The 19,343-nt window shown below is 32.4% G+C and overlaps 1 protein-coding gene across 1 annotated transcript in view; it reads left to right on the forward strand.

Moving 5' to 3' along the window:
- LOC117120750 (NACHT domain- and WD repeat-containing protein 1-like) overlaps positions 1–19,343 on the forward strand; it is a 69,787-nt gene that overhangs the window by 23,295 nt on the left and 27,149 nt on the right. Inside the window, exons 4-7 of the mRNA XM_033265830.1 lie at positions 4,069–4,240; positions 15,821–15,906; positions 17,490–17,606; positions 18,665–18,764. Coding sequence (XP_033121721.1) covers positions 4,153–4,240; positions 15,821–15,906; positions 17,490–17,606; positions 18,665–18,764 — 391 coding nt within the window. The 5' untranslated portion in view covers positions 4,069–4,152. The remainder of the gene's footprint in view (positions 1–4,068; positions 4,241–15,820; positions 15,907–17,489; positions 17,607–18,664; positions 18,765–19,343) is intronic.

Genomic DNA, 19,343 nt, shown 5'->3' on the forward strand with positions numbered 1-19,343 from the left:
ACGACAGGGGCTGAAATGAACCATAACATCGGGGTAACCCCCTACTCTTCCGAAAGATGCAATGGGTTCTTTAAAGTGTACACAAGCCAGATGTATACTAGGCCTCCATAGTCCTAATCTGAACAGCCTTGCTACTACCAACCGAACCCTGGGTGAGGAGCGGCTGGAACTAGCGCCGATGTTACAGGATGTCGCTAGCGACGTCTCTGGCTAACCGCTTGGCCACTTGACTCGTCATTATCATCACCACCAGCATCATCATTATCCGAATCACCATCCTCTCACTAATCATAATCATCATCATATTGTTTTAAGGCTTGCATGGCGAAGTAATAATATATATTTATGCTTGCGGTACACCACGTAGATAGAACTGTTGTTGTTGGTTGAGAATATCTGAACGTTTCGATTGAGTTGCTTCAATTGTCTTTATCAGTATCGTGTTCATCATTATCATCATCTTCAGCATTATCTCTATCATTATCTCCACAATCAATGTCATTATCACTATTATTTAAGTTGATTTCATGCCTATGTTACCATCTCTTCATATCTTCTCAAAAAACATTTACTTAAAAATGTATCGATACTCAAATGATAACTGTAAAATGCTAATAAAATACAATATAAATTAGTCTTACTATCCCAAAACCAGCATCAATGACCAAAAAATGAAAATTGACTTTAAAACCTTTGATGATGGGTCATTTACTGGAATTGACTTACTATTGCAAAAGTTGACTAAAAGTATTACAGCTTCTGTGTACTAAAGTATATTAATAATGCCACATTTTGTATGCTAATTACTCAATTCCAACTTCATTTTGATTTATTTATTGCTGCAAATACCATCAAGGGCCAATATCTGCGCAACAAAAAATCATGACAAAAAACAAGTGAAAAATTAAAAATACTGTCTACAAAGAATTTAATATAATAGTGACAGTATGCTGGATTTGGGATGGCAATCCTCAAATATTGATTTAATTTAAAAACTTTTAAATCTAACTACAATGAACATATAAATATAAATCTATTATAAACAAAAAGATCGACACCACTTGTAGTAAAATGAACAAGAACTGTATATTACACTTTGCTAAAGTGAGTTTATCGAGCAAACTGCTCACTTCCATTGTATGCACGTATCACGGACATTGCAAAAACATGTTTCATCACCACCAGATGGTAATCTGGGCTTAGCAAAGAGACAGAAATGCAAAACACGTTGTTCTCTGACGTCTGTCTCAGCTAACGTGATCATATACTTATGCAAATGGTATTCTGTACAGGTTTTGTAGCTTCAAAATTTGCAATAGAGAAGGCTTCTATAATATGTTTCTATCAGAAATTGTATTTTTAAGAGATAAGATTCACAAATTCAAGTCATGTCGTATCATTATTATCTGTAAATCAATGTCATTTGATGTGTGATATCTTTATATGAGGTAAGCAGTAGATTAAGATATCATTGTTATTTCTGTATGTTCATATTAACATTTATAACGTAAACATAAGTATTTTGATAATAGTTATTTCAAAAAACATCTTCCTACAAATATTGTATACTCAGGCCACATGGGGTTATTGGTGACATAATTATGAGTATATTCCTAGAAAACCATAATATATATAGATAACAAATTATTTTTTGTGTAAAATACTACTAAGAAACAGAGTATTTACACAAAAAATATGAAAAGGGAAAAAAATGAAAAAGGTGGTAGGGGAAAGAAAAAAAAAAGGGGGAAAAATTGTCATCTAGACAATAACCATCTAAATAAAATTCTTTGAAAAATTTAATATTTTTGAAACCGAGTTATCAAAACCAGCAATTATCTGACAGTGGGGGGAAAAAATCTGACACTTTTGTAAAGTATATTTGCAATAAGATAGGGTTTAATGGACTGTGGGTTTAAGTTTATTTATTGGTAGGCATCAGTTAACTGTATTTGATATCCTGTTAGTATTAATAAAACCGAGGATCCACTAACTTAAAAATTTATTATTTAAAAAAAAATTATTATTTATTCATTGTAAAATGAACTTTATAAATACAAATGATTTAAATTCAATTTAATTCATTCAGAATACATCCGAAACGGAGAAGTAAAATAGTACAATTACTTTAAAACAACAGAACAAATTCATTAAAACAGACAATTTCATTAAATCAAGTCAGTTTCATTACATATACCAGAACAGTTGAAATAAAAACCAAGGAAAAAATTACAATTTCTCAAAATGCAAAATTCAGTGAGATCAATAAAGGAGAGAACAGAACGCCACTTTAACAGATACAAGCAAAACTACAAACTATGAAAATTACTCTTGGGATTGTTGTAATAGCCATTCTTTGTTTTCAATTGAAAATCCGTAACAACCTTTTTTTGTATGTATTTATATATAGAACAATAGTTTCTTATATATATTATCTATATTTCATCCTCTACTGGTTAGAGGATAATTATCAAATTGAATTTGAAATAAAATAAAAACATATTTAAGCTGCTGATGTTTTTATTCATATTTTCATATTTATGTATTTTATTATCCACTGGTTAGGTGGATACATAAATGTGTTTTGTGTTTTGCAGGTGATTGTATCAATAAATAATAGTAGATTTAAGCTACGAATGTTTCATATTTTCATATCTATGTATATTTAAAAAAAATTTTAATTACAAATTTATTGAGAGGAATTGATTTATTATCATAATGTTCAGGATGTCTAGGATTCAAAATAACTTTATTTTAAATTGAAGGAAAATTTGAAATGTACAGAATATTTAAACATTTATTTTTAATAATTAAAAATGTTTAAAATATTTTAAATATTCCAGTAAAATTAGTTGAAATAAGAAAGCAGGACGATGCATTACAACATTAGAATACAAAAAGGAAATGTACAAAACTTGAAAAACAATAACAATCAAAAAGGGCATAATTAAGGGAGACATACAAATGAACAATTACACTGAGTACTTTGAATAAAGAATAAAGCCTACAGGATATTTCTTCCTTTTTTTAGTTGGGGTGGGGGGTGGGGAGCTAATTTCACAAATAGAATTATTGAAGGAATAATAGAACACCAAATAATAAAGAATGTATAAATCATAAATGATTCAACCTAAAATAATCAAAGATATGAAAAATATCAACTGTGATAAGCTGGCATTAGCACAAATCAATAAGCTCTCTATGTGAGATATTTAAGATTGATTAAAACACATGCTCCAAAAATAGGCAAGTAACAATAATAAAAAAAGAAAAAAAATGAAGGACACAAAGGGAAACATGCTAAGGTTTCATTTTTAAATTGTTTACTTTGTAATATTTATTTTTATTTAAATTGAAAGGTACATTGAGAAAATGTTTTTTTTTCAAAATAAATGTATAAATATAAGCATGGTGATAGACTATGATGCCAACCATTAGAATTAGGGACTGATTGAGCACAAACAAATATTTGAGTCTTTCTTTTAATTCTTCAGTCTTCTTAAATGTCTTGAACGGTTACATAATATTCTTACTTTTTGAATTTGGCTACAATTTTTACTAAAAGAACAATATATTTTATATATAATGATCATTGGTACTATTTTAGCTATTTGTATATATATACTACAAAATACAAAGAATAGAGTGCATTGTGATAAAAATTATACAATACAAGCTGTTCTCTTTCTTTGAACTTTAAATAAATAATGAGTTATTATGAAATGTAAATTGTTCTAATTGGTATATTGACCCTATGTAACTATTTCTAAAGGAGTTTTGTTACATCATGGATTTCAGAAATCACTAAAACTATCCAGAGAGTTGGCTACTCACGGAGTATTACCATTCGATTTTGTGGGAAACAAAATTCAGTTTCCACGTAGTGCCCCTAACGTGTCAGTGTGTAAACTCATGAGAATTGTGTTATTACTGCATTGCTCTGTCACTTTGGAAATTAAATTTTATGTCCTATCAATTTATTAAGTGATTTTCATCCAACTTTAAGCCACTTGAGAATAAACTTTTAATTGTTAATTAATATAGTATATTTCCTTCGTTATTTGCTAGGCTTCGGTTCATCAAAATCCTTATAGAATGCTGTTTATTAGACTCTGAGGATTAAGCAAACCAGAGCTGGTTCTACAGACTAAAATGGAGAAAATATTATGCGGTAGATTGGCTGGGTGCCCGTCACCCCCTTCACGGGTCGTCAGGATGATTATAAGCTGTACCAAATCAGGTAAACTATTTTTTCTCACTTATTTTCAAGTTTTAAAAAATGTAATTCTGTCTTTCAAGTGATACACTTTTTGTAATGAAGTACATTTTACTGGTGGGTCATACACACAATAAAAAAATTAATATCGTAAATATAAATCACATTAAGAGTAAGTAAATGAAAAAATATAAAAAAAAGAACCATGATTTAATTTGGGTAAATTCAGGAGAACATAACAACCTAGGAGAAAATAACATAATCACTATTTTTTTTTAATTAATTGAAAAAACTCATTGAAATTTTGTTTTGAGAGTTCATTACTTAGATGCAATTGATGGTTTAAGTGCAAAGTTTCTATTTAAATGTTAATCATAGGCCAAAGAATAACCTAAATTTTCATGAACCATGAAGTTCCTATTTGCTATTAACCTATCTTTCATCCTGTATAATGTAGATATATACAAGGTTTAAAAGGTAGATATTGCAAATGTACTGAACATTAATATCAAAAAGAGATGTCTGTTCGATTTAAAAGCAAATATTTAGTCTAGTTTAATTTCCAAGCTTAATTAACAGATGTTGTAAAATATAGACAGATATGCATTTAATACCTGATTAGGGTTTAAAAAATGAATATTACAAGAACGGTGTGATCATTTGCAAGTTCTCGAAATTGAAGGCGATATCAGTGGATTTGAGGCCAAATGTCAATTGAAGTTTATTGAAATTAAACATGAGCATTCATTTAAAAAAAAAAATTATTGATTAATGCATGATTGATTCAGTATCAGTTTTGTAGTACTATGTGGTGTAGCATGCATGGCATTTGGCTTTCAATCAGAAGGTCTTTGGTTCGAGACCAGCAGTAGTCCAATGCTTGTGTCTTTGGGTAAGATGCCATATCGTTTGCCTCTCTTCTCCAAGAAGTACAAATGGTTACTTGGTCGGAGGTGAATGATCTGTAATAAAATTGAACACGCTGTACAATCATTACTCCCCAGGAATGGAGGAAGTTGCGCAATGCATATAATTTATAATGAAGACAGCAGCTTAGGTCAGTCAGCTAAGCTGAATCGTAGAGGTCTCTAGTTCCCCGGTTCAAATCACTGCCTCTCCTTGTGTTTCAGCTGGAGGGCTGAAATACAAGTCACAATAGCACACTGTGTTTCGGATGAGACGTTTTAGCCGTTGGTTCCATGTGCATTTATGGACCATGTGCACGTTAAAGAACGCAGTACACTCTTCGGAAAAGAGTAGGGGATTGTCTGTCAATGTACATCCTAATCACCACCAGAAGGACCCCACTGGAAATAAGTCTTCTTCTAGACTTTCGTGGGCTATCCTTGGTGTTTACACTGAGTAAATCCAATCCAATATATGAATAGGGAAAAAGCATTTGGTGTTTGAAAAGTACAGTGCTATATTTACACATTGATGAATTTTGTGAATAAAAATATGATTTATAAAGCACACAGCAAGCCATGCTGAAACTGCTAGCGAAAACCCAACAAACCCATAAAAGTAATTACAGTAAACCTTCAAACCAATAAGTAGATGGATAATTAATACAAAATTGTAAATAATACTGTAATGATAATAGTATTTGAAATTTTAAAATTATTTATAGATAAAAATGTATTTTTTAAATGTTTCAAACCAAATTTTTGGATAATATATCTCTTTGCAGTTGTTTTATTACTACTATTTTATCATATTGTTATGCAACTGATTATGTTCATTTATTATTATTCATTATTTAAAAAAAAGTAAAATCTAGAATCTAATCTGGTTTCTTCTAAACCAGAACATAACTTTTTATCTTCTCATTTTCTTAATTGTGATTGTATAATTTTGAAATGCATTTAAGTTTTCTTAATTACAATTGGATAAGTTTAAAATACCCATTTATTTTTTGTAATTACAATTTGATAAATTTTAAGTACTCTTTGATTTGCTTAATTATGATTGGATACATCTGAAATAAATACCCTTTGGTTTTCTTAATTATGATTGGATAAAATTGAAATACTCTTTCGTTTTCTTAATTACGATTGGATAAATTTGAAATAGCCTTTGGTTTTCTTAATTATGATTGGATACATCTGAAATACCATTTGGTTTTCTTAATTATGATTGGATAAATTTGAAATACCCTTTGGAAGACGAAGACTCATTAAACAGTCTCCTGCATATCCTCAGAGAAACAAGAAATAATCCTTTGCAGATTCTATCCAAATACTAAAGGATCTTGAAATTATGTTTCAGCATGTTTGGGATTTATTGGCAAATGTATATGCCATGATGATTTTGTTCACATAAAATAACATTAGATAAATTTCCATAGTATCTTTTTTGTTTGTAAAATCACAAATAACATAACATATTAAAACTTGTGAGGGTTTAGGAAACTTCCAAATTTACCAAATTTTCAATTGTTGAACCAGGTTATGCAAATCCTTTCTTATATCTATTAATTACTGCTTCAGGGATTTTTTTTAACAAGATTAACAGTGAAGCTAATTAGTTGTTAGTAGTTAATTAAAACACCAGCACAATTAAATAAAAACTATATTTTAACTTCTAACACAAATCATTGATTTGTGAAATTCAAAAACATATCTAGTATGATTTTTAACTTAAATTACAGCTAAGGTAATAAAAATGCCTAGCATTTATGAACCACAGGTTTTTAAAATTTTCCAGCCTGGTTTTTAAATACTATACTGGTAATTTATTAAAAAATAGCAATGCCTGCTGCGATAATGACTTTTAAGTAGAGATATTCTTCTTTGATGTTTTGGATTAGTAATAATAATATTTATTCGGAAATCGCTTTTGAAACAGTGGCACCCATCACTTTAATGGTGCATCCATACACATCAATTAATCAAAAGGCATAAATATACACTATATGATTAGGTGAATACCTTAATATATAAAAGTAAACAAGTAGTTATTTGGTCAAAGAGAAAACTGTAGGGGTGTAGCTGTTAACAAGTAACTTATCTTATTGAGACTGGCAAAACCTGGTTCACCAACCCGACAAAATGCCCTTTTAGAGGGTTTGCTGGTAAATGGGATAGTAACAGCATGGAGGTATCATGCCTACATAATTTTCTTTTCTCTTTGATAATCATGCTGGGATTTCAACTCTCCCGGAAGTCGGAGTACCTGAAATCAAAACGACCTCTCGCACTCATGCAAGCAAGCAAGAATCTCCCGGAAAATAACCAATTTCCACAAATTCATAATATTTGCATGTTTTCACTACTTTATTATCAATTGTCAGTGCCAATGGGTATCACCATTCACAGCAAAATAACATTAAATATGTAAAGAAAGTTCATTTAACCAGATCTCACGCAAGGAATTTCTTCTAACTTGGGACCCCTGATGGATGGTTCATCTAGCACAACTGATATATTTAGTGCCTGGTTGCTATACTGAAACTTGTGAGACTTGGTTGGAGAGTGGAAATTCGGTCATTGGAAGACCCTTAATTAGTGCGCTAAGGGGAGGTAATCACGTGGGACCATTGATGCTGTTTAAAGCCGGGTACTCATTGTGCCCAACAATCATTAGTCTACCTGATTCTATGGGCAATGCAACGTCACGATGCGCATTCAGACCGCCAAATACAATCAGCAGTGTTGCATCGTCTAGTGCTTACATGAAGCTGAGTCAGAGTCAACGGCCGATGGTCATACGATGGTCGCACTTCCTTTATGAGCCTTGAGAAGTGGGAGCTGTATAACCTGGAGTGCTGATCAATTGGTACATTTGATGCTATGACCAAGTCCTTTTATGAGGCTTTTGGGAAAAGAGATTTGATCATTTTGGACCATTAACACGCTATAACTAAGTCTCCTTACGATGCTTGCGGAGAGTAGAGCTGATAATTTGGGACTCAAAATGCAATAGTCACTTTACAGTATGAGGCCTGGGGAACAGAGTATTGATCCTGATTTTTAATAAGGATTTGAACCCGGGACCTTAAAATTAAAAGGTCACAGCTACACTCTTTACTTTTTTAAAAATGCTTTCATATATTTTAGGTGCGTCATCATGATGATCTTCTTGATCATTTGCTGACTTACTGACTGGTTACATCTATATTGATCAGATAATCCCACCCATTTCTACTGTGTCAGTGGCCAACCCACTTGGCTGCCTTTATATTAATATGCATTCTGTGATCACCAAAGTGAACTAATTTGATATTGAATTTAGTGTCATACATACAAATTGATACATTATAGAATTTAGTGTACTTTCACTTTACTTCCGTATGGGAGAAAGAGATTTTAAAGTTTAAACATAAAATTACTCAAGATTTGTAAGCAAGTAAATCCTTGCCAAGCCACTAGAGCCCATAGAGCTGAAGCTTATCCCCGTTTTCAAGTAACGTGAAGCGGATGAGAGTGAGATGCTCCCCCCCTGTGTTGGAAGCTGGTCAACCGCAGGTTATTCCCTGCAATTTGCTGATACCCATTGATACAGCTGGGTAGGCTGAAGCAATGTAGATAAAGTGCCTTGCTCAGGGACACAAGCGAAATTCACAGCACAGAATTGAAACCCCGACCTCAAGGCTGGGGAACCAAACAGTTTCCACTGTTGCAAACCACCTCCACACTGAAGATTTGTGGTTATACAAAAAAGATTCTAGTAAATTTATTTACTGTAATAGTTCCCCGGCTTTGAATCAATTCTCTGTTTTAAATAAATTATTTTGGACTACACCAGCTTTTGGTTGGGATGAAGCATTTATGAGGCGGATAAATGCTGTAAAGTATCCAGATTTAGATATATATCATCCTGTATTAGCTAATTTATTTTAAACATCAACAATTACCATCCTTGCTTTAAATTTTAAACCTAGTTAATATTTTTGTGGAGGAGTTTTTCTTTTGATAACGTGACAACACAATGTTATAACATGCAAGAAGAAGAGGAAGGGAGGAGACGTGGGCTGGCTCTAGTGAAAAACAACATCTCTACAGTATTGGCACTAAGTAATGCTTGTTTTTTTTTTGTGAAGAAATTTCTACTCTCAAAGGAGATGTCATTTATATGCAAACCATAGTTCTTGACAGTTCTAAGTGTTGTGCAATGATTAAGTTGATGAGGTAATTACGAGATGCATAAGAATTGTCTCTTCACATGATAATTATGTTCCTGCTGATTGGTTAATACCGAGTTGCAGAAGATGTTTAGTAGAAATATCTGTAACCTCTGTACATTAGTTATGTTTAGGCGAGTATGTCATTTGAATATAGTACATTTACATAGACAACATTGTTTATAGTAATTGCCTTTTACACTGCATAATACTTCAATCTCGTGCACTCATCAAAAGTAGTTTGGCATAGAGAGATGGGGTGCGGAAGCAAGAGAATTCAAAATTTGTACCCCCAATTACCCTCTAGATATGCCATTAAGTAAATCGATGTGTATTCTATTCACAAATGACACAAGCATACTCAATTAATTTTGTAATATATTTTTTTTTAAATCAGTTGTGAATTTTCATAAATAATGCATAAGAATTTTCTCTTTACATGATGAATACCTTCCTGCTGATTGGTTAATACCGAGTTTGGTGCAGAAGATGTTTAGTAGAAATATCTGTAACCCCTGTACATTAGTTACGTTAGACGAGTATGTCATTTAAATATAGTACAATACATTTACATAGACAACACGGTTTATAGTAATTGCCTTTTATGCTGCATAATGCCCTCATCAAAAGTAGTTTGGTGTAGAGAGATGGGGTGATGAAATAAGGGAATTTGCAATTTATACCCCAATTTCATTCTATATATGCCTTTTTAAATCGATGTGTTTATTCTATTCACATGGGACACAATCATACGCAATAAATTTTATATTGTTAGCCTCAAAAGTGCTGCTGTCATTTACTTTATATTGTTCTAAAGTATACTGTATCAGACTAACGCGGCTATACTTTTTATTCATCAATTAATTTTGCAATACATTTAAAAAACAAATCAATTCTGAATTTTCCGCATCCCTTCAATATTTTAATCAGCCCCTTCTCAAATGTTGGACACTCTCCAGTGAAAACAGACTAAGTCATTACCAGTGGTTTCTGTATATTTGCAGTGAATTCACTAGAAAATGTGACTTAATGACACTCACAAAAAAAAAAAACAAATCAATTGTCACCAGATGATGAGATTTGCTTCGTAGGCCATCCGACTCAAATATTCATCAATGTTAATGCCACTACGTGCAGCTGAATCAGTTGTAAGCCATTCGAGAATAAATCTTAAATCGCATCTTAATGTTCCCTGTGCATGCCAGAACCTTGCAAACATGATTTTCTATCACTCTGGTTTTTGCTAAAGATTTTGAAGTGTAGGAAATATAATTCTTGTTTACAGTAAATGTTGCTACATGTTTACCATTTGGAAATGTTGCTAGAATAGTGATGGATGAGAAAGAGATGATAAATGATATAAATAAAAGTAGTCTAATAATTTTAATGAGAATAATAATGTTAATGTGAAAATTTATATTATTTAATAAGCAACTGAGGTGCAATGTCAATAGTGATGTATATGTCATTTTTGGTGGGAAAATAGGTTTTTAATTTTAATTATTGGATGAAACAGAAAATCAATATTTAATGTGTGTATTGAGTGAATTCCAAAGTGTTTGTCCTTCAAATAAAATGATCTATGTCAAATAGTTATTGAGGCTGAGCGGAGAACATATTTTATATAGCAAATAAAATTATTGGAAGATCTGATGGTGCATCAGTAGACATAAATAATTGAAAGAGAATGAGAATGAAGATGACAATGTGAATAAGCATGAGAATTATAATAAGCACAATGATAAGAATGAAGATAATGATGGTAATATTGAGGATGAAAATATTTATAAAATGAAGCAGGGGTGGCTCCAGCGGGGTGAAGGCCCCTGTCAGGGAGGAAAACCACAATTTGTCGGGGAGAAAAAAGAAATTATCCATAATTTTTTGACCTTAAAATCGATTAAATAAGCCTTTGAAACCCCTAAATTTTCAACATTTTCGGGGGCTTCACCCCCGGACTATTTTTGAAACATTTTAAGCGACGCTTGACCACACCCACTTTGCTCTCGTGAAAATCTTCGCTCTCGTCGTGAAAATCTTCAACCTCGTTGGGGGCATCCCCCATTGTCGGGCACCTCGGACCCCCTGGAGAAAGTCCTGGCACCACCCCTGGAATGAAGGAGGATAATAGTGACCATAATAATAAACAAAATTATGACACTATGAATGATGATGATATTCATAATAGGGATGAAACAATACTGATAGTAATAGTGTACTAATTATGAAGATGAGATAATGCTGAAGAAAAGACTGGTAATAAGGAGGATAAGTAGAGGGATAGGGCTGAGAATAATAATGATAATAAAGATTGTAAGTAATAATTAGGCTGATAATTATGAAGTCTAGAATTCTGAGGATATAAATGATAATGAAGATTGTGATGTGCTGGTGATGAGGATAAGAATGTTGTATGATGAAAATGAGATTAGAAGATTAGAATGATTCCGATGATTGGATCAGAGGAGGATGGTAATGATGATAATTAGAATGATATTGATAAAGAAGGCAAGAATAGAGATGATTATGGGATAGTAATTTGTGGAAGCGGTTTGGCGCAGCATGAAAGGTTTGGTTTCCCAACCTCGAGGTCGGGGTTTCAATCCCTCGCTGTGCATTTGCTTGTGTCCTTGAGCAAGACACTTTATCTGCATTGCTTCTCTCCTCCCAGGAGTATAAATGGTTTCCTGGTGGGGTTGCTTGCTCCTGCGCTGAATACAGCAGCAACACTTAGCATGTGGATCCAATGACCAGGGACAGAAGCGCTTCGTATCTGCAAAGAAAGGCGCTATATAAATAAATATGATTAGATTAGATAGTAATGATGAGGATATTAATGATACTGACAATCGTAGCTATCGGTTGATTTTCTGAGGGACAACTTGAATTCCTGCTCCACAACAAGCTTTGCCACTGTACCCTACAGTATTTCCCTATGTCGAATGGTTGAATATACCTTAGTCAATGACTGATTGCATCACTCAACTCTCACATTCTATTAATTGGCAAATTAGATTGCTATATGAAATCAGAGGATTCCTTGACTTTGACACTTGTCACCTTATTGACTGTGACACTTGTCACTTTATTGACTGTGACACTTGCACTTTATTGACTGTGCCCTCATTCTGTCCTGAATTGATTAGTGCTTCAATACCTGTATATTATTAATGAGAAAGATCTCTCTTGTCTCTAATAATGCCAGCCATATTTATTCAATCCATTTAACAAACTTGTTTCCTGTCTCTTGTCCTGGTTTTCTGCAGTCTTATGGAGTATGTCTCTTTCAGTCTGTCTCGTATTAATTATTAAATGTACCCTTCTGTAATTTTCCGTTTCCCCACTGTTTATGCTTACCCCATTCTCAATTTCAGTCTTTGTCATTATAAATATACAATACTATGTAACTTAGGAAAGACTATATTTTTTTTCTCATGGTGTCACTATTTTATATATTTTCTCATTATCCTAAGGTAAGAAGAAACTTTATAAATATTTATCATCATCATTATTATGTCCGTCAAAATAATATTTTATATATTTGATATATTATAATTTATTTAAATTATATTATTAACATGCTTATGTCATTTGTGTGTTTATTCAGTACATGCCTCTTGAGATTGTTATGAACAAACTTATGAAATTTCCACCGTACGTAATATCTGAGAACTTTAAAAAGCCATTTGCGACAATATACTGTACGTGGAATGAGTTGAAGCTCATTGGATTATTGTTCAACCTGGTTCATATAGCGATTCCACTAGAGACTAATACCGTGCTACTCTGTATCTTGTGTCAACGTCCAAAATCATTACTCTGACCTGCTTTTCTTTATCTTTGCCATCATTATCAATATCTACTGGCTTCCAGAAGATTGTGGTTTTATGAAACAATGTTATCTAGATTATTGACCTTATAAGGGCAGAATTGGCCTATAAACTGCAATATTTTCATAATTATTTTCAGAGACATTTAAAAATAAATATTAGGTAATTTTTTAAATTTTCAGAGTTTACAGTAAAAGTAAAGATTGTGCTACTTTTTCTTGTGATTTTTGTTCTGATTGATTAATTGATTTCTTTCGATTGAGGTGTTATTTGGTAGATTAATTTAATTTAATGTGCTATTGATTGGTTGCTTGATTTGTGGGTAAATTTGTTTATAATAATAATAATAATAATAATATAATAATAATAATGAACACTTTGAATTCTACTGTATCTACCATGCTATTCTGAGGTGCAGTGACTCTTGATGAAGAGATAGTGTTTTCTTTTTGATTTAAAAAAAATTGATTGATTTTTAAGAAGAGCACACTTCTATAAATGCTACTGGAAGGCAATCAAATGACAAAATTTCCATCTTGACAAGAGCATGACAAATGATGGGATTTATCGTGCGTCAGCATTGCAGACAAAAGTAATTCTCGATTCCCTGATGATAAACCTTAGGATTGAGTTTGAAGTACGAAGGAATGATACGAAATGTTATAATTCAGAGAAATTCTGATGTTATATTAAACAAAAAACTTTGTTCTGCACCCAAAAAATGTCTACAAAATAATGGTCTCATAAATGTTTTAATCTTTCTGATTTTTTAATGTTTAATTACTAAGAGTGTTTTTTAGACTTGCATGATACAGACTGATAAAAGTAATGAAGCCGTGTTAGTCTAAACAATATACACAGATTATAAAAGACAGCACTCTGAGACTTAACTTTGATGTAATTTATTCAACACAAGCTTTCGCTGGCAGTCAATGCCAGCTTCATCAGGTGTGTGGTACAGACTGCAAGTATACATGCTACTGAAACAGGTCTTGACTCCTGCCATTGGGGGCGCAATGGTTGTTGTGGTCTTAGACTTTCTTAAGCAGCCCAGTGGTGAGCAGCCTAGTGGTGCATGGAATGTTTGGTTTGACTCGTACTTCATTGTATAGCAAAGCATACTCCATAGGGTGTCGGTCAATATGGATCCAGTGAATTAATATAAAGCGTTATTCACCTTTAAAATAAACCTTTTTAAATGTGAATGTATATAATATTACTCAAGCTAATTTGTATTAGTCTGCGGATTCAATTTTGGAAGGATCAATTTTAATCAAAAGGATTTAGATTAGATTCACACTTAATTAAAAATGAGGATTATTTCTAGGATAAGATATTATTCAAGTACAGATAATATTTGATAAGATTTAATGCATAAAGAATTTATTTTGCATCCATACAGGATTTAGGATTAGACCAGTATTAGTCCGCAGATTAAATCATGAAAACTTACCAATTTTATTCTAAGGATTTAGATTAGAACCACACTTAATAAGATTACAAATGAGAATTAATACTGTTTCTAGGATAAGATATTATTCAAGTAAAGATAAATTTTGCTCATCAAAACTTTAACTGGCATCTAGACAGGATTAGGATTAAATCAGGATTAGTCTGCAGATTAAATTGTGAAAAATTATCAGTTTTATTCCAAGGATTTGGGTTAAACCACACTTAAAAAAATTAAAATGGAGAATTAATACTATTACTAGTATAAGATATTATTCAAGTGAAGAAAAATTTTGTTCAATTCATCAAGACTTTAATTTGCATCCAGACATAATTAGGATTAGACTGCAGATTAAATTGTGAAAACCTATCAATTTTATTTTAAGGATTTAGATTAGATCCCCACTTAAAAGGATTAAAAATGAGGATTAAATACTATTTCTAGAATCAGTTACTATTCAAGTAAAGATATATTTTGTTTTAGGAATATATCAGACGTAGATTATGAATTAATAAAAGTAGGATTAGATATAAATATAAAGTAGGAAGGATTATATAAAGCCAATGATACTAGATTGAGAGATTGGAAAAACTGATATTGCAATATCTAGTCAAAAATATTGTCATTCAGTAAAGAGTAAAATTAGGAATTGGGATGTTGTTTCGTACTTGGTTGAAATCAGAGAAGCTTGTTTATCCCTTTGTGGTGCTGTAAATAGAATATTGGTATTGAAAATAATAAGAGATGAAAACTTATTAACTTTTAAATGGAAATGGAAATGGAAAAGTCTTGAGTTGGATCAACTATGTAACAACCATAAAAATTCATTTTAACAATAAGAAAATATAGAGCTCTTCTGTAATAAGTTGCTAGCAAAAAGTAAATATACATAATAAAAATATTATCATAGTATATTTCTTTATGCATAATAGTATCAATTATATTGAATCTGAATGGTTACATCACAGCATGTTTACATTGTAATTTACTACCTACCAAAAATACTTTTTTTTCTCTATTATTAAAAAAAAAATACTGTCGTTTTAATGAAAAACATTTGTATTTTTACATATTATAATACCATGGAGTAATATAGTAATACCTTCATGATAATACTTTTGATGTTTAAAAAAAAAAAATGATACAAATTTTATATTCATATCAATATATATCATTGATACATTTCTCCCATTTTTTTTTAGATACTGTCCAAGAGAGACAAATCTTATTGAAAGAGGCATGTCCAGAGTTGCAAAAATACTGTCAAGAATATGGACTCGAGTTCCAGGTATGAACCTTACTCTCCAATCTGAATGACAGTACTCCTGGTGGCGCTGTCCGAGATGGTGATTTAACACTTTTCAGCAAGGTCTAGTGTTGAAGCCGTCATAGAGTGCAGGGGGCTAAGCAACAGTCTGGGTTATTTTTTGACCAGTTGTTCTGAGATGGTTTAACATGATGATGCTATAAATTTAATTTTCCTCTTTTTGTTTCAACAATTTGTGACTATCAGATGGCTTGTCACCCGGTCCTTCAAGTTCTCACTCCTATAAATTAGACACAATGTGAAAATTGTTGATTCTGTTAGCTCTTTGGTTAAAAATGATGTCAGAATTTTGAGTTATCTAAATCGATAATTTAATGTCTGAACAGGAAGGTGACCTTGGAAATATCTATCGTGATAATACTAACCATTAGTAACGGCTAGCCATTGTGTGTGAAATTTTCCATATTTCTTGAAATAATAGTTGTAATAATCCTTAGATGTTACTAATAACTGTAGGTGAATTGTCTTGAGAAGTGTTGGACAGGATGCAATATTAATGACCTTGGTGAGCTTGTTACAATTATGGATCTTGTCATGATCTCAAAAGGGAGGTTATAACATGACAACTAAAACAGTTTTGTTTATGTTACAGTGCCTTATGGTCATCTGATCAGCCTTATAGGTAAAGATGACAATACAAGGTTGTTTTTTCCAATTAGGCTTATACTTACACTGTTAATTGGGACGGTTTTGATAGTCTGGCGCAGCAATTTTTATTCAGTTTCTGAACTTCATGGACTGGTGTTCAAACCACATGCTGACCATTCTTAGAGATAGATAGATAGATTTTAGAATTTCTGTAGCGCCGGTTAAAATGGAAGTTGTCACTAGCGCTTTACAATATATTACACATAAAGAGCAGAAATACAATAAATAATAATAATAGTGGAATAATAATAATAATAATAATAATAATAATAATACTGTAATAATAATGGGAATAATATAAATATCGATAATACTAATAAGAACAATAATAATAATAAAAGTATAACAATAAAAAATAACAATCACAACAATAAAAATATTAAAGGTAATGGTTGGTGTTGCTGCTTTGAGATAATTATTTTTAGCGCCTCAAAATATCCGGAAATGGCACTCTCAGAAAGTGTCTTAGTTTCAAAATAAAAAGTTCAATTTTGAACACACACACAAAAAAAACCCAAAATTGCACCACCAGGATTTTTCACATGATAGGTCAAATGTCGTCGAGTTCACCCTAGGTATTTCAGTCCTAAATGCAAGTACATGTATGGATTGTGATTATGATAAAAATAATGGATGCTTCTCGAAACTTCTTTTATATAGTTTAATGTAAACAGGATCATTTTTTTATTATTCTTATAAACATTCTGTGACTGGGGATAATTGTAGAGGGTGTGTGAAGATTTTTTAATCATAGAAGAACTTCAAATACATCACTAATACCTTATTCTAAGAGTTTTATTTTATTTAATGTTGCTATTTGTTGCTATGCAAGTTTATCTCAAAATCTATCAAGAATATAGTAATAATTACTGTACTAATTTGTTTTTTTGTCCTAGCTTGTTGATCTCCATCAAGGACCTAAAGATCTAGCGGCCAATGATCACGAGGCAGCGGCACTCCGCATGAATGAAATCCGCGAGGCTCACAGGATCTCGCAAGGGCCATTTTTTGTGGTAAGCTCAGAAACTGATACAAAATTACTAATTCCTATATGCATGATGGGCTCTTCACACTAAACTAGTTCGAAGAACATTCCTGCCCGTTCTGAAACTTATATGAACCTTGATGAGGACGGGTTGAAACGTGCAATTTTGGATTTTACTACGACATAACACAGTTTGAAGTAAGTGCATTACGATTGCAGACAGTTTGTACAACGTTCGCACAACGTTTAGAACGGGAAGACGTTACGTTCAATGTCATTTACAGTCTGTTCTTAACAAGTTCCAACCCATTCTACTGTAGGAAATTTCTACACAATTCGAACTGACATGTCCATTCAAACCAGTCCATGCTCAGTCTTGCCTGTTTGCATTGCTTTCTCAGGCAGTCTTTAACAAGTTTAAAACGGGAATCTGGATCATGTTCCAGCCCGATCTGCTATAATACAACCCTTATCAAGCCTCTTCTAATTTGTCTGTCTGAGAACAGGCAGGATGGGGTGGTACGTAACAACATCGGTGTTGGATTGTACTCCTATTTTCCCCCGTTCTCATGACGATCAGCTTGTTTTTTACCCATTCTTTCCATGTTCGCAGTACAGCAATTCCGTTTTTAGTACGGCAATCTCGTTTGAAATACGACCATTACCCGATCCAATTTTTTTAGGGTAGAACAAGATCAAATTTTAAACATGGTCGACGTACTGGACCACCATTCCCGTCCTTGCCTGTTCGTACCATTCATACTAAGATTGTATTCGATGTCTACTACGTCCATTTCGTTCATATTCCGTTCGTCCCCATTCCACCTTGTTCTATAGAACGTAGTGCGAACTAGTTCAGTGTGAAGGGGGGTATAAGTTCAATAACTAGATTCATAGTAGTTTAATAGTGTATGTGATGTCAACTGTACTATGGTTAGTTTGCAGCTGTTGCAATGATCGTCTTGCTTGTGTTTTTTATTTAATGAGCCACTCGTTATTACTGTAATCAGAATCTGTTTTATTGTTGATTTTAATATGTAATATAGTAATTACTTGTCTATTTATAGGATTTTCATTCTCATTCAGTCCATTGTAGGCAACAAGTATGGAGAGTGCATCTTACCAGTTGAAATTGAAAGTAATGAGTTCTCCCAGATTAGAGACTGTGCATTTGAATCTGGCAAAGGTATGGCATTTCTAATTGCATGACAACACCTATGTGGGGAAGTGGGCTTACCTGTCTGACAATGTGGTCTAGCTGCATAAACTAATTTGTTCATTGCATCTTTGAAATAGGTGTAGATAAAATATTTCTGTAAGGTAGGCAGACATGCGTTGTTTTTAGTTATAGATGTAAAAACACTGGCCTAGAATTCATCACAGTGCGCTATATTGCAATTGAATTATCCTTTTACACATGACCCTAAAAAAAATCAAGCGAGCCATGCACTAATTAAAATTTAGTTTACTGTGGGATAGAAACATTGGGAGTTGCAATGATGACTGATACTTATAATTGTTAATATTAATACAATTGAATTTTTGAGAATTTGTATATTTTAATGAGAAGTAATATTATATATAACACTGTATATGTACCTTTCAAATGCAGACACCGTGCCAAATTCCTGCTCAAAAACACATAATACCTAATTTGCATCTACACCGGCCCAACTCTACATATACACGTCAAATTTGAAATTCCCTCCACTCCTGAAGATTGCCTAGTGCATGAAACAGCCTGTAGAGTGAAATTACAAGTTCC

The sequence above is a fragment of the Anneissia japonica genome, unplaced genomic scaffold (assembly GCF_011630105.1).
Source record: "Anneissia japonica isolate Jap-2015-1 unplaced genomic scaffold, ASM1163010v1 scaffold69_len1423075_cov170, whole genome shotgun sequence".
NCBI lineage: Eukaryota > Metazoa > Echinodermata > Crinoidea > Comatulida > Comatulidae > Anneissia > Anneissia japonica.